The sequence below is a fragment of the Petromyzon marinus genome, chromosome 37 (genome assembly GCF_048934315.1).
Source record: "Petromyzon marinus isolate PM22_M1 ecotype Great Lakes invasive population chromosome 37, UKy_Petmar_22M1.pri1.0, whole genome shotgun sequence".
Classification (NCBI taxonomy): Eukaryota; Metazoa; Chordata; class Hyperoartia; order Petromyzontiformes; family Petromyzontidae; genus Petromyzon; species Petromyzon marinus.
In genome coordinates this window covers 12469813-12494821 of record NC_133703.1, presented here as the reverse complement: position 1 = coordinate 12494821, position 25009 = coordinate 12469813, and the positions used below count along the sequence as shown (strand labels likewise).

The 25009-nt window shown below is 50.1% G+C and overlaps 1 protein-coding gene across 1 annotated transcript in view; it reads left to right on the top strand.

The window, feature by feature from the left end:
• LOC116949750 (RING finger protein unkempt homolog) overlaps nt 1-24140 on the top strand; it is a 40805-nt gene extending 16665 nt beyond the window's left edge. The window contains exons 7-16 of the mRNA XM_032967385.2: nt 1416-1500; nt 4084-4130; nt 5038-5289; nt 7898-7975; nt 8704-8851; nt 10314-10424; nt 11950-12102; nt 13219-13376; nt 16118-16393; nt 16846-24140. Coding sequence (XP_032823276.2) covers nt 1416-1500; nt 4084-4130; nt 5038-5289; nt 7898-7975; nt 8704-8851; nt 10314-10424; nt 11950-12102; nt 13219-13376; nt 16118-16393; nt 16846-17055 — 1518 coding nt within the window. The 3' untranslated portion in view covers nt 17056-24140. The remainder of the gene's footprint in view (nt 1-1415; nt 1501-4083; nt 4131-5037; nt 5290-7897; nt 7976-8703; nt 8852-10313; nt 10425-11949; nt 12103-13218; nt 13377-16117; nt 16394-16845) is intronic.
• The last annotated feature ends 869 nt before the right edge of the window (nt 24141-25009 follow it).

Genomic DNA, 25009 nt, shown 5'->3' with positions numbered 1-25009 from the left:
TGTCGTCATTGTCATTGTCGCATTCGTCATCGTCATTGTTGTAATCGTCGTTGTCATTGTCGTAACCGTCGTCATTGTGTTCATCGTCATCATCGTCTTCATTATCATTAATCTAGATCGGTGCTTCTCCAACTTTTTTTTATGGCCCACGGATCACACAGCCCGATGCAAACATTTCCGCGAATCGCCCAGCCATGCACACCCCTGGTGACAAAGTATTCACTCGTATCTTTAATACCACTCATACACAATGGTGAATATTACCAGAACATAATTTTTTACGCAGTTATTAGGGTTATTTTTTAGGGGGGTGGGGGGGTGGCATTTAGATCTTAGGTTTTGGTAGTTTGTCAACTTCATTTTTTTAAATTTAATATCAGAAGTAAAATATTCATTAATGCCCGAAACAAGTGGTATAAACGTTGTCATTATTTCCGAATCAACCTGCGTTTGCATCACAGCCCACCGATCAATATCTGGCTTCATGCTACTCGACAACGCATCCTTGCACAAAGCTACTCAAAGCTCCCCCCTGCACCTGCCTGGAAAATGAAATCCACCTTGCTTTCCTTCAGCTCTGCCAACGTGCAATTGACTTTAAACGCTCTTCCACCAAATAGCACCACCAAATCAATTTTGAACCACTTGCACACCGCTGCCACCGTGCACTGCCTGAACGTCTACAAGCCCCCAATGTCGTGCTAGGAGGTTGGCCCCCACCCATAGCAGACGACCAAAAAAATCCCTGACCCGGGCAACTCGCACAAAACTGGCGCAACTCCGTTCAGGTGACTGCTGCTCCGTGCTAGCCGATTACCAAAAATCGAATCGACCCAAACGCCCCAAACTGCTGCTGCCCTTTGTGCCAAGCAACGCCAGAAGACGTCTCCCATTTTCTCAGTTGCCCAAAACGCGGACCAAAAATTTAAATCGATTGATCTCTGGCTAAACCCTTCCAAAGTGGCGATGCAACGCCACCTATAAACAGAAAGTGCGAGGAAAACAACAACATCATCATCACAGCCCACCGGCGACCACCTGGAGGAGCGTCGCGTTGACCACCGGCAGTCCGGGGACAACCACTTTGAGAACCACTGCTCTATAACATAATCATGATCATCATCAGTGATAGTGACTCACGGTGGCAGCGATTACAATCATCATCATTAGGCACACGCTAGTCGACCCAGCAGGGTAAATAGACTGTGCCCAATGTTCAGCCCCACTTGTTTACAGTCAATAATCTTCTGTTTAAAGTTCGTCGAGTCTCGATAATGTTTTGCTTACTGTTCTTGAACGTATTTAAGCAGGGCTCCTCCTGTGGTTCATTGTGTTTGTTGCCCTGGTTCTTTCTCGTCCCGTGTGCATAACGGCGGTTCTCCTGAAACGACAACTGTGATGTTTTGTAATTGCAGATTTACAAGTCGACAAAATGTAACGACATGCAGCAACTCGCCTTCTGTCCCCGTGGCCCCTTCTGCGCCTTTGCACACCTAGACCGTGAGTGACACACCTAGACCGTGAGTGACACACCTAGACCGTGAGTGACACACCTAGACCGTGAGTTGCACACCTAGACCGTGAGTGACACACCTAGACCGTGAGTGACACACCTAGACCGTGAGTGACACACCTAGACCGTGAGTGACACACCTAGACCGTGAGTTGCACACCTAGACCGTGAGTTGCACACCTAGACCGTGAGTTGCACACCTAGACCGTGAGTTGCACACCTAGACCGTGAGTTGCACACCTAGACCGCGAGTTTTACACCTAGACCGCGAGTTGCACACCTAGACCGTGAGTGACACACCTAGACCGTGAGTTGCACACCTAGACCGTGAGTGACACACCTAGACCGTGAGTGACACACCTAGACCGTGAGTTGCACACCTAGACCGTGAGTTGCACACCTAGACCGTGAGTTGCACACCTAGACCGTGAGTTGCACACCTAGACCGTGAGTTGCACACCTAGACCGTGAGTTGCACACCTAGACCGTGAGTGACACACCTAGACCGCGAGTGACACACCTAGACCGTGAGTGACACACCTAGACCGTGAGTGGCACACCTAGACCGTGAGTGACACACCTAGACCGTGAGTGACACACCTAGACCGTGAGTGACACACCTAGACCGTGAGTGACACACCTAGACCGTGATTGACACACCTAGACCGTGAGTGACACACCTAGACCGTGAGTGACACACCTAGACCGTGAGTGACACACCTAGACCGTGAGTGACACACCTAGACCGTGAGTGACACACCTAGACCGTGAGTGACACACCTAGACCGTGAGTGACACACCTAGACCGTGAGTGACACACCTAGACCGTGAGTTGCACACCTAGACCGTGAGTGACACACCTAGACCGTGAGTGACACACCTAGACCGTGAGTGACACACCTAGACCGTGAGTGACACACCTAGACCGTGAGTGACACACCTAGACCGTGAGTGACACACCTAGACCGTGAGTGACACACCTAGACCGTGAGTGAAACACCTAGACCGTGAGTGACACACCTAGACCGGGAGTTGCATGCTTGGACCGTGAGTTTACATTACCAAGGTACAGCAGGTGTAATTTCATCGTTGCTACTGGTGCAAGATTGTTTATTTTACATCTTGAACGGAAGCGCTTACATTTTGGGCACCAAGTAAAGTTGACTGTGAGATGGCAATGTTTTTTTCACTGTTGTGCATTGACTTGCTCAGCCCACGGAACGCCTGGAAGTAATCGGCGTTTGTTTTAGCGGCAGGAGCATTTCTCTGCTACGGGGATATGCGGCGATAGGTACAAAGTGGAAATTCTGATCGAGTGGATCTGGTGAAACGGCTCTACCATTTGTGCAAGACAAATCTGTTCCGACTCGCCTTCCCATAAAATAAACAAAAATGGTTTCTCTAATTATTATTAATTTTATTTGGCACACCCATTTCTACCGCTGTTTATTCGTTGCGCGCGGTCGCACTTAATTTTGCGTGTGGTTGAACTTTATTTTGCTTAGTCGGTGTTAGCCGCTGAGGTCGTGATGGGCTTTTTCATTCTTGCTGTTCCATGCCATTGTATCGTTCCCGTTCTGCTGTAATACACGCCAATTCCTACTTTATTGAAGGTAATATTGACACGTAAAAATGTAAGATTGATTGATTGAGGATCAGCAAATGGCGGGGGTGGGGGGTAGTCAGGAAGCTAATTGACACCAGGCTTCGAGGGGAGGCGCCGTGTTTAGTCTTGAAGTCAATGGGAGGAGGGAGTCAACGGTGCAGACAGCCGCAAGCAGGGAGGGAAATCCACGTGATGGGAGCAGGGTGAGCGAAGGTTGATTGATAATTTATTTGCTTGAGCAGAGAGAGAGAGAGAGAGCGAGGTAGAGAATTGGAAGAAGAGCTGCGTGAGATGCGACTGTAGGTGTTGCCCACTGTTGGATGGACGGGCGGCTTGAATATTATAGACGTGGGCGAAGCTGGGGGCTGACCGATAAAAGCCTGGCGGCAGGCAAGGCTGCATCATCTTGTGTGTGGAGTTGAGGGATTTTCTGTCCGCTGCTCGCGGGAGAGTAAACTTGGTCAGGGCTCGATGCGATAAAAGCATCGAGAAACGCGCACACACACCGCCTTTGATCTTTTCGGTTGTGTGAAAGTCGGATGGGCGCAGAATAGAAAGTGGTCTAAAAATATAGCGTTGAGCGGCGGTCCACTGTTTCATTCCAGTCGTCGGTTAACAGTGACGACATTTTTCATGTTCAGGTTCCAACAGTTAAGCCATAGAGAAAATGTTCATCGTAACAGAGACACTAGTCGGCATTATGCTCTCACAACATCCTCCTTTCCAAGTGGCGGGAATCCTGGATAGTGGCAGCTTGTTCAATGGAAACGCGGTTCCTTCTGCAAGCGTTTACGTTTTCTCTTTCCAGGCATTGCAAGTGTTTATGCGTACCCGTCAAAATATTTAGTTCTTTGGCAAACTTGTCCGAGAGCTTCTCTGAGGTTTGTTGTCGGTGGCGTGGAATGCAAAGTAATTTGAATTAATTGAAACAGGATGTTGCAATTTGTGTTTTCTGTCCGTGCAGAAGTGCCCTTGGCAGACTCTACCGAACATGCTCTGATCTGTGCGCAAGTGAGTGTCCAGCCGCACACATCCGTGTTGTGATTCATAATGGTGACGGTTAGGTTGGCGTTATAATAATATAATCATTATTTTGGTCATTGAGATGCCAGTTTATTTTTACCCAATACCATTAGTGAGTGTTTGACACGAGGCTCAGGGAGGCCTTCACCCAGCAGTGGATTGCTCATGACTAATGCTAGTTTAATTACGACTCAAACATAATCTACTATTGCGTTTGAGTCTTCATTACACACAAAGTGCTTGCCACAAATGAACCTCCACATAATACCTTGCTGATGTCGTCAAAGAGCGTAAACTATCACGCCAACTCTGGTCATCCTCGCGAGCGGCTTTTGGCTAGCCATCGAGCAAAGATGGTCGCTGCGTCGCGCACTTTCAGATGCGCTTCTGCGGCCGTCTGGAAGGCACTGGGAGCTATGCACTTTTAAACCTAGATTGAAAACTATTTTTCTTATAACTGCTTTTTTGCGTTTAGTTTATTGTCCTTCCCCCGCACCTCCGATTAGCACGGTTGACTATGTACGGTTACGAAGTTCAACATACATACATTACCCCCTCTCCCCCTCCCCCCCCCCCCCAAATCTCTTTTTTATTCCTCCAGTATGTTAGTTGTCTTCCCCTTTTCCCCCTCCCCATATAAACATTCATGTCCCCGCACGTGCTCCCCCACCTGGGTGGGGCAGTGAGCTCCGTGTTACCCCCTCGCTGGGCTCTGTTGCGTCTACCTCGGGGCAGCTGCTGCCCGTAGAATATCTCTTCCAACCCTCCAGCGCTCACCCCGGTGCCTCTTGTATCGGGCTCACGTTGTCGTGTAATGAAAACAAAAATGTAAAAAAAAAATGCATTACTTTATTAACGTCTTCCATTCCGCTTGCCACCTCTACCCACCCGGCAGGCCCCGGGCAGGCAGAGCCTCGCCTCGCCATCTCCACCGTCGCGCTCCTCCGGAGGCTCCCCCGCGCCGAGCTTGTCCAGCGGCGGGGGCTTGGGCCCGGCGATGCCCCCGGGCTCCCCCGCGGCGACGTCGCCCCCGTTGCGCTCGCCGTTGCCGTCCCTCTCCGCCGCGGTTGGCCCGCTGGTGGCTTCTTTATCCCCGACGGCGGCCTGCAGCTACCAGAAAGCGCCGGGCTATGAGCGCGAGGACCAGGTGAGAGGCGCCTTGCCCCCCGTCCAGCTCTGCCACGGGAAGGTGGAGTCGCCCACGAGTTCCTGACCTACCTCGCACATCCGATTTGATGTGATTGGCTCTGTCGGGTAGTGGAGGGTTTATAGTTACAACATTGACATACCGACACCATCTGACCCAAGGGAAACTAATTATGAATCAATATTTGGTCGTGAAAGCCTGCGTATGAAGTAAAATTCCCTCCTTTCGCCTAGAGCTCTTTCATCGCAAATTAATCCATTGTGGAATTGTTGAATTTCAATGCTTGTGGGTCATGTAGCTTTTTTTTCTCTCCCAGAGTCTCCGTTGCAAGAGTTACTCACTGTAATAGGCTGTCCCTTGTGTATGAACGTGACTGAAATCGTGAAGTTTGAAATGTATATTATCTTTTAGTGCAGTCATTTTGTGACTGGGCTGAGATCTTCAATTCTCTGCAGCTGATAACTGTTTTTTTTTTTTAATCACAGCGAGAGTCTCAGTTTAAATTAGGACGTTATCTCTGTGGCGTTGACGCAGGCTGTATAAGTTGCTTGTGCTCCATATTCGTTTCTGCTGAAAAATTACCTTTAATGTACTCTGTGGGATTATTCACATGAGCAACATCGCTCGCACCTACTGCGAATGTGTGGCAGGATTCTTGTGAAAATTAGCTTTTAGACTCCGTGACACTGCTGGATTAACAAGAGCAGTGATATTATATTCTTAGTTTTTTCGGTAAAGTCACGTTGAAGAGAAACAACAAAATAATAAAATATATATACGTGACTTTACCGAAAAAACTAAGAATATGAATTACTGCAGTCACGAAAGCTTTAAATCAAAATTTAAGAGCAGTGATGATAATAATAAACCGGTTTAACACGTAGGATTTCGCGACCAATATCCATAACAAAGGTTTTTTTTGGGTTGGATCACATGAATATAAATGTGTTGTTAAACCCGTCGCCACTCGACCGCAGCCAATTATTAAGGTTTGTCACGTGATCAAAACCTGACAATTAGTTACCAGTTCAGCATCTGATAGACTCACAGTAATGACTTCACCATTATTCCTCTGTTTAAGACCAAAACAGGAAGTTTTTTTTTATAATTTCGGTTATTGCCTGTAATCACCAGCGAAATGTCACGGTACTTAAATTGTCAATGTTGTAGTGGGTTTACTCTCCAAATACACAACTGGTGTGCTCAAGTAGTAACTAATTGGTGCGTTTTGTCTACGTGACCAACCTAACTAATTGGCTGTGGTGGGTGGTGGCGAGTTTAACGACACATTTACATCCACGCGATCTAACCCAACGAAAAAAAACCTTTATGAATAATGTAGTGGGTTCAAGGAGAGTAGAGACGGCTTGTAGAGGCAACACGTTTATTCCTAAAACAACAGTAACGATCCCTAACACAAAGGGGTAGCGACTCCTCCACCCGATACCTGGGGAGGTATAGCCTCCGGGCTAGCGTGCCCTATCAACTGGGGCTACGTACTCTCAGCCCTCCGGCTAAGGGGTCCTCGGGGAGGCTAGCTGACCCAGCCAAGGTCCTCGGGTCCCGACCACTGGCCCACTTGGTCCCAGCCCTTAGAAGGACGTCGGGTCCGGGGGTTCCCAGGGTCCTAGCCTAAGCAGGTCTTCAGTCTTCAGCTTGACGATGACTGCCGGACCCGTTAAGAGGTCCGGCTTTTATACACGTTTCAGGGTCTCTCTGCCTTCCTTCTGGAACTCTCTAGGGGGCTCTGGAATATCCCCCCAGCCCCTCTCTTGGGGTCTGGGGAGCCCTATTTTCCAACGGGCCGACTAATCTTACCCATTCAGTGTACCACCCCCTATTGACACATGCCTGCTACTGCAGGTAAGGATGAATGGGAAATGTACACAGTGCCCAACCATGCTACTACAATAATAAACCGCATGCAGTAAAAGGCTATACGGGGAATCTTTGTGCCGTGTATCCACATGTGCTTGTGTCACAGTGGGAGGCTACGCTCTGCTCTACTGCCGGCTGTGGAGCACCGTGCCCATTCGTGTTCACGATTCAGAGACAACGGCGGTGATTAAACCCCGCCCCAAAGAACAAGTTTATTCTATCCAGCTTTGGATTCTCTCCATTAGCTTCTATACATCTTAGTTATTCCTACCCATGGCCTGTGATTTTTTTTTGGTGACGCACCATGCCCCAAATACCTTTTGTAGAAAGGCGCTTTATAAATGTAATGTATTCGTATTGCGTGTTCAGGCTGACATGCCTTATTTTTGTCACTCACGGTGGCAGCGGCCACCCACGGGCTGGGTGGTCAGCACCACGCCTGGCTGCCTTTGTCTCCCCAGTTGTGATATTCACACACCGCACCAGGTACTCGCTTAAGGCCGAGTTGGCCTAGGGGAGGCCCAGGACCTGTTCACATATTCGCGACCAATGTTGGCTGTGAGCGAGAATCAAAATTCGGGACGCCGGGTTCATAGTGCAATGGGCTATCCCACTGCGACACCACTGTCGGCATAATAGGTGCTCGCTTAAAAGCACTTGCCCGAACACTGTTAAAGGCTATACGGGGGAACTTTATATTTGTTTGCGTGTGTTACTCTGCGTCTCGCAGGCTAAGCTGCAGAAGCAGCACGAGCTGCACACCTACTGTGGTAACCTGCAGGAGCAGGAGGACATACAGAACACGCACGTGAGTCGGATCGCTTTCCCGTTGGATGTTCTTTGGGCTGAGAGACCTGGCACGGTGGTGACGCCTCTGGTTGCGCGTGTCAAAGGCTCTCTTGCGTAGCCTCACACGAGACGTTTAGCATCCTCGTACATTTCAGAGCTCAAATTGTCTCTCAATTGGCAAATGGCCGTGATTGCTTGCACAGGTCTTCTAGACCCGACCGCCGGACCAGTGTAGGGTATCTGAGGGTTGCAGCCTAGGGTTGAGATTGTGTAATTGGTTGTGTTTTTCGGCTTGTCAAGCCACAGGGGCATTGAAATTGTGGTGGTTGATATCCAGCCTGGCCATATTTGGGGGGGGGGGGGGGGGAGGCATATTACGTTTTTCAATCGACAGTTGTGTTTAATTTAGTTGTCCTTCCCCGCACCTCCGATTAGCAAGGTGGGTTACATATGGTGCGAAAGAAGTTCAACATGGATGCATAACAAAGCCTGCTCAAACCGTGTCGGGTCGAGGGGAATGTTTAACCGAACTTCACCGTGCTAGTCAGTGCAGGTTGGTGAAGGGGGAACTCGCGATCGGTCCGTATATCACTCGCCAATGATGTCAGCTGTGGGCGGTAATAAAACTTAGGTCACCGGGTTCGTCGTAGAGTACACAAGCGGCTGCACACCTCCTCGCTCCCTGCGTTGCCTCACCGGTCCCCTCTGCACCCGCCTCCCCTCTGCGCCTCGTCCATCCTGCCGCAGAGCCTCTTGCGGGCGCTGCCCGTGGGCTGCCCGACAGGGGGCAGCCTGCCCTTCGCGACCGTTAACCCGCTGCCCACCAACGCTTCCACCATGAATGCCAAGGCCATGCCCTTCTACCCGCCCTCCAACACCGTCGACTCGGTCATCGGTGAGTTGCTTCGCCTCCGTTGAGAACCCTCGCGGCGGAGGAAACCGTCAGCGGGGGGGAACCAAGCGCTACCACGCGTAGCGGGGGGCGCGTGCCAACGAGGGGCACACGCGTGTGCGAGTCCCGCTCGTAGTACTCCTCGTCATCCTCATCGTGCTCATCATCTTCAGCCATTGTCTATCCACTGCTGGAGGAAGGCCTCCCTACGCCGTCGCCATCCCTCGTGGTCCAGGGCGAGCTTCCATCCGTCCCGCTGAGGTTGCGCGTGAACCTATCCCGTCGCTCTGTTTTCCGCGGCGGGCACTTTATTTCAACGCGTGTTCTCCTTTGGCTGCTCTTCCGTCACCCACCCCGTTGATCGGCCACCCTGTCTGGCGACGATTTGCTCGGTGCTCATCTCGGGCCCCGGTTGCTGTGGTCGCACTTAATCGCCCGGCTGCGTATGCGAGCCGATCTGAGACTTGGAGTCCTCGGCAACCCCAGCGACTCGGACGTGCGTGTTGCTGCATCAGCCCAGCATGCGCTGCGTAGGCCTTAACCCTTTCCCCCTTTCCGAGACGGCTGCAAGTTGCAGAGTGGGTGTCCCGTTCGTCGCCGACTCTCCGAACGCGCAAGCGGTTGGCGTTAATTTTATTTTGAGAGGCGTAGCGCCGTTGTTTTAAAAGACGTTGGACTCACCGCAGAGAACTGCAGTGACACGACCACCACACTCTATGATAGCTGGCGCCAAACTGTGCCACACGCCCTCCCGCATGGCCTTTTACTTCCTAATTGGCGCTCGTGGCAGGGGAGCAGTTGCTTCGAACACTACTCGGCTGTTCATCCCACAGTGTCTAATGTCAGGCTTTCTGTTCAGACACTTCACTTGCAATGGTCAAATGTAATGGCAGCGCCCCTGTTAAGGTTAGATTTAATGCGAACTTTGACGACCGCGCAGGTTTTAACATGAATAAACGTGCTTGGTTAAAAATACATTTAGCAAACACTTTGGCCACGTCAAAGACAAAGATCCCCCCTCTATAGCTTTTAACAGACATGTTGGGGCAAGTGCTGTTAGCAAGCATCTGTGAAGGCCGAAACGGTACACGAGAGGGTGAGTGGCCAGCACCACGCCCGGCCGCCTTTGTCTCCCCAGTGGCTGAGTCGACCTAGGGGAGGCCCAGGACCTGTTCAGATAACCGTCAATGGTGTTGGCCGTGAACGGAAATCGAACTCGAGGCACCTGGTTCATAACGCAGCGCGCTAACTGCTACACTACCGCTCCCCACGGCACACGCACACACACTCGCATGCCGAGTGTTGTCGGCAAGGCGTGATGTTCAAAAACTCCGATTGCTACATCGCAAAGCCCAACCGCTATGCTGCTGACTCGTGCGACCATCGCCATTGTGCCGAGTAGACGGTAAGGATGTGGCCCCGAGAGAAGCCCCTCTAGGTCTGCTCTCTCGCGATGTTCCTGCAGGCTCGGCGCTGGCTGACCTGGACCTCCACGACTACGCCGTGACGGCGCTGGAGCGAGACCTGGGCGGTGGCAGCGGTCTCCTGTGCTGCACTGGCTCTCCCGGTGCCGTCGGTACGGGCCCACACCCATCGGCAAGGGCGTCCCAACGTGGCCACGCCCATCGTTAACTTAACTAAAACTATAAACTTTTTATTTTACGAGGTAAAGGCCCACTGAGCTATATAGATGTTTCTCAGAAGCGACCTGGCCATAAATGACAGCCCAAAAAAGTGGCTTATCACGTGGACTATTCTATGCAAGTTTCTAAATGTGGTGGGGAAAACTGGAGGACCCTGAGAAAAATCCACGCAACCACGGGAAGAAAACCACGCAAACTCCAAATATACACAAGCGTCGGGGTCGGGATCGAACCCACGACTTCCTGTATACCCCGGCAAGGTAGTTAACATCTCGCCACTGCGGCGCCCAGTAAAGGCTACGACACATGAAAACAGTTTTGGAGCGCAATCGTTGCCGGCAATCGTCACCGGCGCACTATTCACCATTGTCAAAATTGTGCTTGCCCGAATTTGGACAATTGTGATCGCTGTACCACCTTGGTGAGCAACTGGGTTTGGCAACTTCCATTCATCCATAATAGAGCTTTTTTTGGGTTAGATGGCATAAATATAAATGTGTCGTTAAACCCGCCACCACCCGACATAGACAATTAGCAAGGTTTGTTACGTAAACAAAGCATGCCAATTAGTTACTACCTCAGCACACCGGTGTGTTGGAGAGTAAATCCACAACATTTACAATTCGAGTACCGTGACGTTTCGCCGGTTATTACAACCAGCAGCATCAGGCGGCAGCCAGAGTTGTGGAGAAATCCTCCTCCTGTTTCGGTCTTAACTTCCAATTGGATCACAGATGAAGGTCACATGACCACCTGAAAGTGCAGTCTGTCGACCCAATTGTTCGTCAAATGCACTCTGGACAGACAGAACTACCTCCGTCTGTCACTGCTGTACCAAGTTGCCAGAGTTGCCCATGTATTGCCGGTGACGATTTCTTACAACAATTGCCATAAAATGACCGATCATGTGATAGCCTTGAGTATTACGCTATCATTAAAGGGCCACTCTGAATGAGGACATCATCGTAACGTTCGCATCATAAGCAACAGCCATGCTATGACTTTGGACAGCTTCGTGAATAAAGATCCAATTATCAGTACCGCATTAGCATTTACACCATCGATGCCACTTCTCTAGTACAGACTAACCTCTCAGGACTATATTAACTATTATATACAGCAACTAGTTTTGAAAAATATTCTCCAACTAACCCTTTGTAAATTGACCTCACCAGTCTTCCATGCAAGAGGGGTTAATGATGTTGAACGGGCTCCAGTAGTCAAATTAAGGGCGTGTCGAGTGACCGCAGTCGCAGCCACGGCCACCGTAACCATGGCACGGTCCTCCTTGACGCTGCGCTGCATCTCGCCGTGCCGCCCATTGCTGTGCCCCATCGCCGTGTCACTGGTCGCCATGTTTCCCCGTCACTTTGCCGGCCGTCGCCATGTTGCCCAGTCACCGTGTCGCCCGTCGCCGTGCCGCCCATCGCCTTGTCGCCCCGTCGCCGCGTTGCGCAGGGGAGAGGCTGCACGGCGAGCGCTCGGCGGCCCAGCTGGCGACGCGACCAGAGCTGCCACGGCCCGGCCTTCCCGCGCTGCCCACAACTCCCAAGCACTTGCCCACCATCCACGACACGCATCTGCACGTGGACGCCATCGGCAGTGATCCACGTGAGTGCGCGCGTTCAGCTAAGCGCTCGCGCCTTCGCTCGCTCGCTCGCTCGCGGATTTCACTCCAAGAGAACAGTTGGCTCTTGATTGTCCAGGTTGCCGAATCGCGTTGCTTGCAGAAATAAATGGTTAAATATCTTTACTACGCAAGCACTGGCTTCAGTATTAAGTCACTCGCAACACCATACCAGGTACTCATTTGAGGCTAAGTCGACCTGGGGGAGGCCCAGAAGCAACTCAGCTAGTTGCCACCGATTTTGACCTTAAGTCAAAATCGCTTGGTTCAAAACGTCGCGCGTTAACCACTAAGCTACCTCTCCACACATCACATTCTTTTGGTACATGTCGTGACGGGTACTGCAGGATCCGACCATGTCTGTCCAGTGCTCACCGAGCTGCATTGGCTTCCGATTGCCGAACGAATACATTATAAGGTCGCACTCATTACACACAAAGTGCTTGTCACAAATCAACCACAATACCTTGCTGATCTCATCAAGGAACATAAACCATCACGCAAATTCCGGTCATCCTCGCAGCAGTAGCTTTTGCCTAGCCATCCATCAAAGACGGTCACCGCATCGCGCGCTTGCAGATGCACTTCCGCGGCCGGCTGGAACGTTCTTCCTTCCGATATTAGGAAGCTACTGGAGCTACGCACTTTTAAATAATGTAGATTGAAAGCGTATTTCTTTAGAACTGCTTTGTGTTTAGTTCATTGTCCTTCCCCCGCACCTCCAATTATCACGGTTGGCTACGTACGTTGCGAAAGAAGCTCAACGTCCTTAATACAGGTTTTTTTTTCAGTTAGATCACGTAAATATAAATGTGTCGTTAAACCCACCACCACCCGACACAGCCAATTGGTAAGGTTTGTCACGTAAACAAAACATGCCATTCGTTACTAGTACAGTACACCGGTGTGCTGTAGAGCAAATCCACAACATTTGCAATCTGAGTGACGTACAGTACATTCATGCACGGAACGTTAATACGCAAACGCCTCGTGTTCACCGCTGGTCGGAGCAGGAACTCTCTAACAGAGTGCTCTTTATCCCAGCCTGCGATGTGATTTGTTTTTTCATCTTCGTGTCACTCGCATCCTCCATCTCGCAGCCAACGGGGCGGGCGGCTGGAAGCAGTTTGCAACGGGTGGGCCGCTGAGCTCGAGGTTCTGTGTCGGGCCCGCGGGGGTGACCATCATGCAGCAGCAGCAGCATCAGCAGCAGAGGCTGAGCGACGCCTCTCAGGAACTGTGGCACCAACCCCAAACGGTGACTTCCCCGTGTTATTTGCCCCCTCCCTGCCGCTGTGTGCATCCCACGTTGACGGAGATGCTTTCTCGCGACTCGCCATCGCAGTGTTCCCGTCTGACGCCACGCGGAGGTATTTCATTCAGTGGTTTTTATTTTTTTTTGCTTATTTATCCGCGAGAGCCACAACCGAGGCGTCATACTCTATCAGGAGGGATCCTGCATTGGGTTTTTATTTGAAGATGTTTTCAGCCACTGAATGAGTTTGTAAATTTCGATTTAAAGCTTTCGTGACTGCAAGGATTCATCTTCTTTGGTTCTTTCGGTAAAGTCACGTAGAATGAGAATAAAATAATAAATTGATAAAATAAAATAACACAATAATATTCTCATGACGTTTCGGCCACAACACAAGCGGCCTTCATCAGGTGAAGGGACGAGACTGTCTTGAGGACAGCGCTGGAGTGAAAAGCCATGCTCAGATCGCGATCTTTAAGCTGTGTGAGAAGAAACAAAGCGCCTTGACAAAGGAATTAGCATAGAATTTAGCATTGAAATAGCTAAGTTAAAGCATACACATCTGCAGAGGTACCCCTTGACAAAGGAATTAGCATAGAATTTAGCATTGAAATAGCTGAGTAATTAGCTTGTAACTGGTCACAGAATTAGCTATGTTAAAGTCAGAGCATACACATTACAGAGGCACCTAGTACAAATCAAACAGGAGAATTTAGCATTGAAATAACTAGGCGAATTTAGCATTGAAATAACTGAGTGATTAGCTAATCACTCAGCTATTTCAATGCTAAATTCTATGCTAATTCCTTTGTCAAGGCGCTTTGTTTCTTCTCACACAGCTTAAAGGTCGCGATCTGAGCGTGGCTTTTTCACTCCAGCGCTGTCCTCCAGACAGTCTCGTCCCTTCACCTGATGAAGGCCGCTTGTGTTGTGGCCGAAACGTCGTGAGAATATTATTGTGTTATTTTATTTTATCAATTTATTATTTTATTCTCATTCTACGTGACTTTACCGAAAGAACCAAAGAAGAGTTTGTAAATGTTGGAAAACCGAAGCGCCCAGAGAAAACCCACGCACACGAGGGGGCAGCACGCTCTATCCCCGTACAGATGGAAACGGATGACAATTAGTCCACTTCCTGTACTGCCTTCTGGCGGGCCAGGGTACGGCATCTCCTCGACGCCCACGGGAAGGGTGGTTTCACGACATCAGTGCGGCGACCCACCGACCCTCGCTGCTGCCTTCACAGCACTGGGTTACAGGCAGCCACATTGCAGCAGCGTGTTGCCACCGCCGGTCTGGCGGCTAACCCATTGCACCTTGGTGTGTCCCGTGACATTTAGAAGCGAGGCCACTTCACGTGACCTCGAAGTGCACCGAGCCCTGGCTATAAGCACTGTTGTGATGTCGCCATCACTTACGAGGTCTCACTTATTACACACATTTCTTTCCACAAATGAACCACAATACCTTGCTGACTTTGTCAGGGGGCATAAATCATCGTCACGAAACTGCGGTCATCCTCGCAGCGGTGGCTTTTGGCTGGCCATCGAACAAAGACGGTCACCGCTTTGCACGCTTTCAGATGCGCTTCTGCGGCCGTCTGGAACGCTCTTCCTTCCGATTTTAGGAATCCACTGGAGCTATGCACTTTTTAAAATGTAGATTGAAAACTAATTTATGTAGAACTGCTTTTTGCGTCTCGTTTATCCTTCCCCCATACCTCTGATTAGCATGTTTGGCTACATACATTGGCTAATGGCAGCTGTTGTTGATGTTGTAAAAGCCTGTCCTCTGGCAGGTGTGCCTCGTGTACTCCTCCAAAGTCCCCCAGCTTCTCGTTCCCCCATACCTATCGCTCCCTCCGCGTGCTTCCTCCTGCCTTTGAGAATCTTAAGTGTAAAATTTTGATTTAAAGCTTTCGTGACTGCAGTAATTCATATTCTTAGCTCTTTCGGTAAAGTCACGTTGAAGGGAAACAATAAAATAATAAAATATATATAAAACAATAAAAATTCTCACGACGTTTCGACCATAACACAAACGGTCGTCATCAACGTGACGTTACCGAAAGAGCTAAGAATCTTAAGTGTGTTTCCCTCTTCCTCCTGTATTTTCCTGTCTTCCCATGGCACCTGTAAATTCGTTTTCCCCTGTGCGGTCTTCCTCCCTATGGGTCCCTGTACCAACCTATGCTGCAGTGCACTTACCTGCCCCTCCCTTTACCTCCTTCCATCTTTGCACACTCATACCAATTTTTTTATTCTCTCTCTCTTACCATGTATTACCATATACGTTGAACGTCTTTCGCACTGTGCGTAGCCAATCGCGCTGATTGGAGGACTCTCTGATCTAGATTTAAAGCTTTCGTGACTGCAAGGATCCATACTCTTTGGTTCTATTCGGTAAAGTCATGTCGTGATTTTTTGTTGTTTTTTTACCTACGTGACTTTACCGAATAGAACCAAAGAGTATGACTCTCTGATCATCCTTACACCGCTCGCCCATCTCCCTGCGCATCCCTCCACCTCTTCCTGCACATTCCTTAACGTCTCTCGACCTTCCTTCGCCTCCCTACACCTCCCTTTCCTCTGCCTCCCGCAGGCTTTCCGCATCCTTCCGTCGCCCTTCCTCTGCTCCCGTTTGCCTTTCTGCGCCTCCAACCCCCGACCCACCCCACACGCGCCTCCAGGGTTGTCGTGGGCTCAACGTCGCCTCCCGCTTAGCGCGTCTCTCCCCCGCAGAGCTACGATGCTTGGCGGCGGCGGCGTCGGGCGGCGGCGGCGGAGGAGGAGGAGGCGCAGAGCGCGGCGCGGCCGGGCAACGGCGAGCCGCAGGCCGTGCCGCCGCGAGAGCGAGGGGCCCAGCACGGCGACCCCGGCGCGTCCCCGCTCGGCGGCGCGCGTGCCGGGCCTCGAGCCGCCTCGCGCCACGCCGTCGCCGACGTGGAGATGCTGTCGCTACCCGCCATGCGCGCTCTCAAGACGCGGCTGGAGGTCGACCTGGAGCTGCTGGAGAAAGTACGTGGCGGTGGCGGCGGTGGGGGGGGGGGTGACGAGCAACGGGCGATTTTGAAGGGAGCCGGCGTCAGCCGGGGCGTTCCAGGAGGGATGGGTCACGTGTCACGCGGGGGGCCTCCTTCAGAGGGGACGCTTTGGGCTTGTTGCCGTGCGTCGTTGAGCTTCTCTCCCGAAGGCGCTTCGGGCACGTGGAGCGACGCGTCGGACATTAGAGCTTGACGACACGCGGCACACCCCAAAAGCACGAGGGAGAGAGCGCCATTCTGTTCCTGCCTTGCGTGCAGCAGCAATTTATGTTCGGCAGCTAAACGCCAACGTGTGGTTCTGTCGAGAGAGCCGCACGGACGGCAGAACCGCAAGAAGCCTGCACGGCAGTAATTGCGTTGTGTGTGTGTGTGTTTGCATGTTTCTCAAACTTCTCTCGGTGTCTCGTGCTTCACGCTCCCGGGCAGGCGATGCAGGAGCAGCAGGCGCGGCAGTGCCTGGCCTGCGAGGAGCGCCCCCGCAGGGCCGTGCTGCGGCCGTGCCAGCACCGCGTGCTGTGCGAGGAGTGCGCTCCCCGCTCCCTCGAGTGCCCATGCTGCCGCACACGCATCCTCGGCTACCACTGCACCGCCTCCGCCTCCTCCACGTCCTCCCCCGCCAGCGACGGGGGTCGCTGAGCTCGACGACCAAGCCGCCACGTCGCCGCCATCAACCGTAGTAACGGGCGGTAGCCGCGGCCGCCGCGGCCGCCGTGGCCGGGCGTCGCCGGTGTCGGGTCGAAGGGCCCGCGTCGCGTTTTAAGAGAGCGGCGTCTTCAGCGCGAGGGTTCCCAACCGCACGCCAACACCGCGACGCTCAAGACAGTCGTGTTTTTAATGTCTTCAGCCGAAGCAGACGGTGCACGTGGTGATGCAGCTTTGTGTTTCTCACCCCCCCACGTTTCACGCGACTGCTCTCCCACCCCCCCCCCCCCCCTTACCAATGACATCATCAAAGTGCCAGTTTCACAGAACACGCGTTGTCGATGAGACTCTGTTTTAATCAAAAACTAATCATGCCTCGTTTTAAAATATGCACAGCGTGCGAACCTCGTTCGTGCGGCACAAAACTCGCATACGTCACGTGTAAGCGTTACGCTGTGGGTTGAAGGACCAATGGTGGCCGGATGCAAAATACTCAAATGAATTACCGTAGCACGTATTAATGCATCCATCTTGTCACTGGCCAAAGCGCGGAGTGTTGAAAAAAATTTTTTTTTGCAACACTTCAACGTAAACGTGTTTTTTTGTTTTGTTTTTTTTTTCCCACCCCCCGGAAGTTGAGCGCAACGTCACGGAGGCGCCGGTTCTGTCAGCCTCATGCTGTCGAGGCGGCCGCGGTGGCCGACGGTGTGACGGCCGCGGTGCCAGCAGGTTCATTCGTCACACTCTTTTTGCACTTTACTGGGCGCGTGAGCATAGTTGCCGTCCCTTAACGAGAGCAGACCACGTGTGCGAGTCACACACGCAAAGGCGGAAAGTTTCCCGTCTCGCTGTGCTTCAGGTTAATCCACGTGCGTTGGTGTTGCGGACATGTCAGTTCTGTAAATACTCATCGACGGGGGGGGGGGGGGGGGCTGTAACCGATTCCTCGAGCTCGCGAGTCGCTCGCCGGATTGCTTGCGTCGCAGGTTTTTCAGATTCGTCCTTTTCTGCGACCCTCTGCAGCCAGCCACTGGGGCGGGGGCGGGGGGAGTGGGGCGCTACGTTCGGCGAATGTTAAAGACAAAAATCAATTTCTTGCATCGAACTGTGAATCTGTTTCACGACAATGAGTTGTGTGCAGCGCGTCATTATCGCTCTCCACCTCGGTCAACGAGCAACATTGGTTTATCCATCCTGCAGAGTCATTTCCATGCAGTACAAACACCCACACAGTACTTACAAATGAAGAGTTGCACATCAGTTGATCTTTGACAAACCGAGTACAATGTAACAAACACTTTGAACTGTCGTATTTTAAATATATAATATATGTTAGTTTTGTAGATCATGTGAGTGCTACAGATTGATAGCCATTTGAGGACTTGGCGTGTATGACATTGCTTCACTTTAATTTTTCTTGGCTACATATTATATCATCAAGCTGGGGGACGGCGACGGCGACTAAAGATCCTGCGTCGCAATAGCCTCTTTTATTTTCGATAAACAAAAAAAGTGTTCCATGTCGAGGTTGGTTTCAACGGTGCTGTATCCCTCGCACACAGTCGTAGTAGCATAGCACGCCGGCGTAGGCCGGGTTTCTCCGTCTAGCAATGACTGCAACGTGGAGGGAATTAAGGCGTGCCTGGTCTGCCACTCTCAAGTCTGTTCCGGCGCCTTTTTAAAGTTTTTTTTTGGGTTTTTGCACAAGAGACGTGCTCTCGAGCTGGACGGATTGGGGGGGGTGGGCGCATCTTGTCATTGTCGTGGTAACCAAGAGCAACATTGGCCGACCTTGAGCGTGCGTGATGGCGAGGGGATTTCTTTATTAATAAGAAAACTTGTTCGTATTTATGACTTTATTTAACACACCTAGTTATATTTTACAGACTTTATTACTTTTGCCTTATTAAATGCATCTGCTTTTTTTTAATATATATGTGCGTCGCAGGCACCCTCTGCCTGCCTCTATATTCCTTGCTAGACTGGGCTGCGCTGGCCAGAGGGGAGGGCAGGGATTTGGGCCTCCCAGCTTCTGCGGTATTAATGATTTAGACACGGGCCCTCATTCCGTTTTAATTTGCGTCTGTGATCATAGAACAGAACAGAAGCATCCATGCAGCGCACCATTCCCCACATAGGCAACAGCAGCGTGAGGTGAACCCTGATCCTGGAAGTACCTGCTGCAGTATCCACATTTTATTAATGCAATATAATTGGACTTAATGATGCCCTTATTGACACCTTGTGTGTATTAATGATGTGTATGGAGTCTATTATAGGTGTCTGTTTCATGGAATTTGAGGGTCCTCTTTTGAGAGAGAATTTCCTAATCGCATTCACGCAACTTTGTAAAAATTAAATATTTTAGACGTCATTTTTTCATAGTATAAACTATAACTACTGTATAATGGCAAACGAACGTTTGTAACTCGTGCTGTATACTACGCACTGGCCGGGGGCCTTTTTTTTTTAACTACTTTTAACTGTTGTGGTGCGGTCGGCACCGTATTGCCCGTAACACTTAAACAGTATTCAATGCGAAACGCAATTCGTCGAATGCTATTCCGGTGGCGAGACTAGCGCCACCGCGGTGTGGTCTCCGCCGCTCTGGCGCGCTCCCCCGAGCCGCCTCCTCCGCTCGGGTCTCACCACGGGGACCCTGGCCCCCACCGCTGCCGCCGCGGCGCGGTGATGAAACAACGGTCTTGAGCTCGCACGAGAAAGTACCGGCCCCTTTGTAGTCTTTCGCCTTTCTTCCGGCCGTTTAGTTCTTGCAGCCGCTTTTTTTCTTTTCAGAGTTTGTGTATATATATTAAAAAAAAATAATCCGCGGAAAAACGACGATGAGCATTTCGACTTGTGATGCGCCGCCGCACAGTGCTCGCTCGCTCGTTCTTCAAGCGAGGGAACGACTCGGAGGGCCCGAGGAGGGGCCCTCCGAGTCGGTGAGCCGGCACCAGAAACTGCCCAAGCTCTACGGTCCTCTCTTTGTATTAAGATCTTCCCAGCCAATGAATGTGCTATTTTGAATGAATGAACGAATGCAAGGGTGGGGATGGGGGGGGTGGTGGTTGTTGAGGGAGCGTCGGCTGTCGTTGGCATATAACTAACACGGCGGTTACGGCGATCGTGGCGAACGCAGCAGCGTACAGTGTGGGGGGGGGGGGGGCTTTGTTTGCCCCCTTTTCTGCAATTCACAGAGCAGAGCAATTGGTCTTCCACCCCACAGGGAAGAGGAAGGGTAGAGAGTCGTGGCCCTGGTAGCTTTTTTTATTTGTTGCGTAGAGAGAGGCGTGCCAACAGGGCAGGCATTTCTCGAAGCCCCACACATAGACAGGTGTTTATTTTTGCTTTGTTCGCAGATATCGTGAAGGGTTTTGCCGATTCCTTGACCCTGTGTGGATAATAGGGTTTGCAGGTAGGAGGATTTTGATGATTTTTTATTTTATGAGTGGCCCACAGCGAGTTCTGGTCTGGATCGTATTCATTCCAGTTGTTTCATAATGCATCCAATCATTTCTTAATAATACATATTTGAATTTATATCAACGATCATGTAATTCCTTTTAACCATTTCATTCAGAAAAAATATATTTTAGAATGACGAGTAAACCTTAATTAAATACGAATGTGTTTTTAAATAAATTTTAGCAATATTAAAGTAATGTTTACAATAACAATTATCAATATGAGGCAAGGGGGGCCCTCGCTGTCGCAGGAGGGCTGATGTATGCATGCGATTCCTCTGCGTCCAGGGCAGCGCGTGTTCCGTAGTTTCTGGGGACCGGCTTTGTGAGTGGTTCCTCTTGTAAGTGCACGGGCATTGGGGGTGAAGAGACTCTTCGTTTGAGTCGTAATTAAAACAAATGTGGGGTCAGAACGCGTAAAATAAAAATGTGTGAAGTTTAACTTCTTTCACACCGTACGTAGCCGACCGTGCTAATCGGAGATGCCCGGGGGAAGGATAACGTATTGAAAAGAAAAGGCAGTTGTAAGGAAATTAGTTTTCAATCGAGATGATTTTAAAGCCCATAGCTCCCAGTGGCTTCCTAATATCGGAAAGAAGAGCATTCCAGACGGCCCGCAGAAGCGCACCTGAAAGCGCGCGATGCGGTGACGCTCGACCTAAGCCAATGAGTGAAGTTGTCGCGTGAACCAACGTGGCAGCCTGTTTTCTACTTCAGCTCTCCGCTGTGTTGGAGAGCCACAATCCTGGCAACTGCCTGATGATGCTGGTGCTTTGTCACCAGCAGCGAAACGTACGCAATTGTTAAAGACGTCTGGATCGCTCTCTAACACACCCGGGGTGCTGCGGCAGCGATAAGCTAGCACGTTTTGTTCACGTAACTGGCTGTCAGCTGGAGGAGGGTATAGGACACGCACTTTACTTGCGCGAACTGATCTGAAAGTCGTTTACGAATCGTAACATTGGTCGCTAAAGCCCAAGTCTGCTCAAAGATTCGATTACCGATTTCTGTGCCATGATAGAGAATTTACAAGTTTTTTTTTTCATCCGCCGTCCTGAATAATTTCCTGGACAATTTGTGGTTGGCGAGAATAATTGCAGGGCCATCTCCTCGACAATTGTATATATGGATACTTGTGCACGCTGCAGTTACTGTATTGACAGAACATAGACGAATGTGCGTGACCGAGTGGCATCTTGGCCTTGCGCAAGTAGAAACAGTTTCTTCTGCAACTGTGAATCTCGCCGCAAAGGCTGTTAAGTAGCCAACCTATCCAGCCAAATACACGATGGCAAAGCGTAATGAATCGCTGCGGTCGGGTCAACGGCGGCTTGGCTTCACAATCCGCACGGCAGGCACAAACACACCAAGAAGTGGAGACAATTCAAAGGCTTTGGTGAGCTGTGAGATGCATTTTATTTGTGTGGTATGTGGCGAGCTCTCTTCACTCGATTGTCTGTGAGTGCCACCGTGCCACCGGACATTCGTAAAAGCAACATTCCTGTGCCTTTTTTCTTGGACCACATCCAAACAGTTTATATTAAGCAATAGATAATATTAGATAAGATGATAAGAACAAATATTTTAACTGTTTATCTTTATTAAAATAGAAATATTCTTAATGCATTATTTAATGAGTAAAAACAATAAAATAATGGAATTGATATATGTATAAGTTTATTCCTGGTTCGATTTAACAAATGTTGATTACTTTTTAGAGCATAAAATAAATAATGTATTTTATATAACCAAATAGAAATACGTGAATTTAGAATTCTAATAATACTAATAGCAGTAATATAATAGTGATATTGGGTTGTAAAGTAGAAAGTGGGGATGATTGTGTTAATGATTTGTACGAGATGAGGTGAGGTAAAGCGGATGAAGAAGAGTTCTCTGTTACAATGGAGACCTGCAAAAGCCTAAACCATGACTGGACCATTGGTAATCACGTTTTTTAATAATTGAGTAGTAATTGCACAAGTCTTGCCTATGGAGTTACCGAGTGGTTTCAGTAAATCAACTCGTGATAGTCTGGCTCGGTCTCGGCCCGTGTCACGACATTTAGCAGTATTACAGTAACCAAGCGCTTTGATCTTCCTTGCATCTAAATCGTTGCTTGTCAACCCGTTTCAGTCCACGGCGCTCACGTTTGGAGTTTGCCTGATCTTCGCGGCGCGCTGAACCTAAAGAATCCGTTTTGACGAACTGCGCGAGGTCGAGGCAGCCGAGAGGGCCCGGGGTGGTGGCTGACGTGGAGAGGAGAGTTCCGTCTGTCCCAGCTTGCAAACGGAGAAGGATCTTTTTCCTTTGCTGTAAATTGAGAAGATGTTGCGGGCACACGGGTTGCCAAGCACTGATCTAAACGAATTGAAGTGACCCAAATTTATACCAAAAAAAATAAAAAAACCTTTTGAGACAACCTCTTCGCAATGAAGACCACCAAAAATGTTGTCACACTGCGCGTGTGCAAGTATTTGTGCCAGAAGGTGGCTACCGGTGGGAGCACAGCTTGGGCCTGACTTGACCAGGTCACACAGAGGCGGCTGCGTTTCGCAAGAGAACCACAAACACGGAATGTATTCTTTGAACTGAATCGCGGCGAGTCGAGCGACATCTGAACCGGCTGCACTGGCCGGCGTGTTTTTGAGTGGTCGGACAAAACCCCGAGGACCACACCGTGTGGATGCCTTCATCCAGCGGTGGACTTGAAAAATGGCTGTCAAAACATTTCCCTGCTTTTTTTTTTCTGTTACAAGCAAGTCGGCTTATGACCTTTTGTGATTTTTCTGATCGTCAAATTTGTACTCGACCCGATATTCGGCCAAATTATCCAAATCGATTTTCAGGTCGAACCGGAACCGCAAGTGTGTGCTCCCGCTGCTGTAGTCGCCAATCAAAGTCAAAAGTCCTAGAGCCCTGCTTCTCACAACCTCTTAAAGCGAGCCGCGCTGTGGGACCGTGCCCGAGCCATCTCGGGAGGCAGCGTGTCCGATCTTCCACTGCGCGAACCCCGAGCCGAGCCACCGGCGTCACACATCTGCTTGCACCGGCCTACGCAACGCACGCTCACATTGATTTAATTCCGTCCCCAAGGACCCTGGTCAACCCCCCCCCCCCCCCCGAGCTGTCTTGCGAGGTCGGCATAATGTTGGCAGTGTATGTACGCTGAACTTCTTTCGCGCCGTACTTTGCCAACCGTGCGCCAATTGGAGGTGCAATGATGCGGTTTTGGCTTCGTGGGGAGAAGCGTCCCGTACCCGGTTTGTGGGCCCCTCCCCTGGCGCGGCTCGGATGTGCCAGGTGGAAAAAAGGGCATTGTGCACGCGCTTGCCCGAAGCGGGTCCGGAGAGGCGCCCGAGCTCAAGGAAGAGAGCCTGGTTGACAGGAACGCATAGGTGGGCCCTGAATGGGAAATTGACCACGCGTTTAGAGCTGTGATCGTGGTGTTTTAGATAGATATTGATTTTTGTACTCTTTGACATATATACTAGGAATATTCAAATTTACAGATTTTAATGTCTATTTCAATTTAATACAGTACTTTGAATTATTTACGTTATTTTGTACTATCGTTACATTCTAGCTATGAATAAAACCGTTATTATATTACTCGAGCGGGTCGTCTTTCAGGATGATTGTGTGTAACCAAGGGATCCAAGGGATGAGCGTCATTTGCAAGAGTGACCCGGGGCATGAGTGCTGCCAGTGGGTGGCGATGATTTGCTGCTTTGTAGAATCCCAATCGAGTAACGTGCCGTGTCATTTTCAAATTTGGAAGATTTTGACCCAGCAGCACGACTATTGGCAGCGCTTTGGTGAAACTTCGATCCTGCATACGAATTGTGAGCGCTTGTCAGCAGTGCCTTAGCCCTCCCGTGTGTTTTCAGGGTTTGCCGTGTGGTGTTCAGCACGGTGTCCAACGTTTCGGTGCCTGCGCTGGGGTCTTCTTCAGGAACTTTTGCAAGTAGGGAGTGTCGATGGGGGAATTGGGTTCCTGAAGCTCCCCGGTAGGTGGAGCAAAACGTCGGACATGAACCCTAACAAGTCCACGGATCTATCCGAAAATGATTTTTTTGTATGTAGACTATGAATACATTAATATAATTATATGAAATATAGAGAGTTCACTCTAGTATTAGAATGTATTTACCTATTCTTTATGATCGTAATATATACGTTATCGTATGTTTCAATTGGAATCAACATTCTTACTTAGGGGCCGTCCATAAATGACGTCACGCACCTGGGGGGGTCAGACATTTGTGACGATGTGTGACGAGGGGGGGGGGGGGTTGAGAAATGTGACGTCACATCAAAAATGCGCAACTTTAAATAGAGACAACACGTTCTACTTAATTAAATAGACTTTTTAATAAATGTTTTCTACAACATCAGAGTGCAGCGCCACGTTAAATACGCACTACAATGACGATAGTTTAAAGCGATTTGCAGCATGTGTGGTTTTTGGGGGGGGGGGG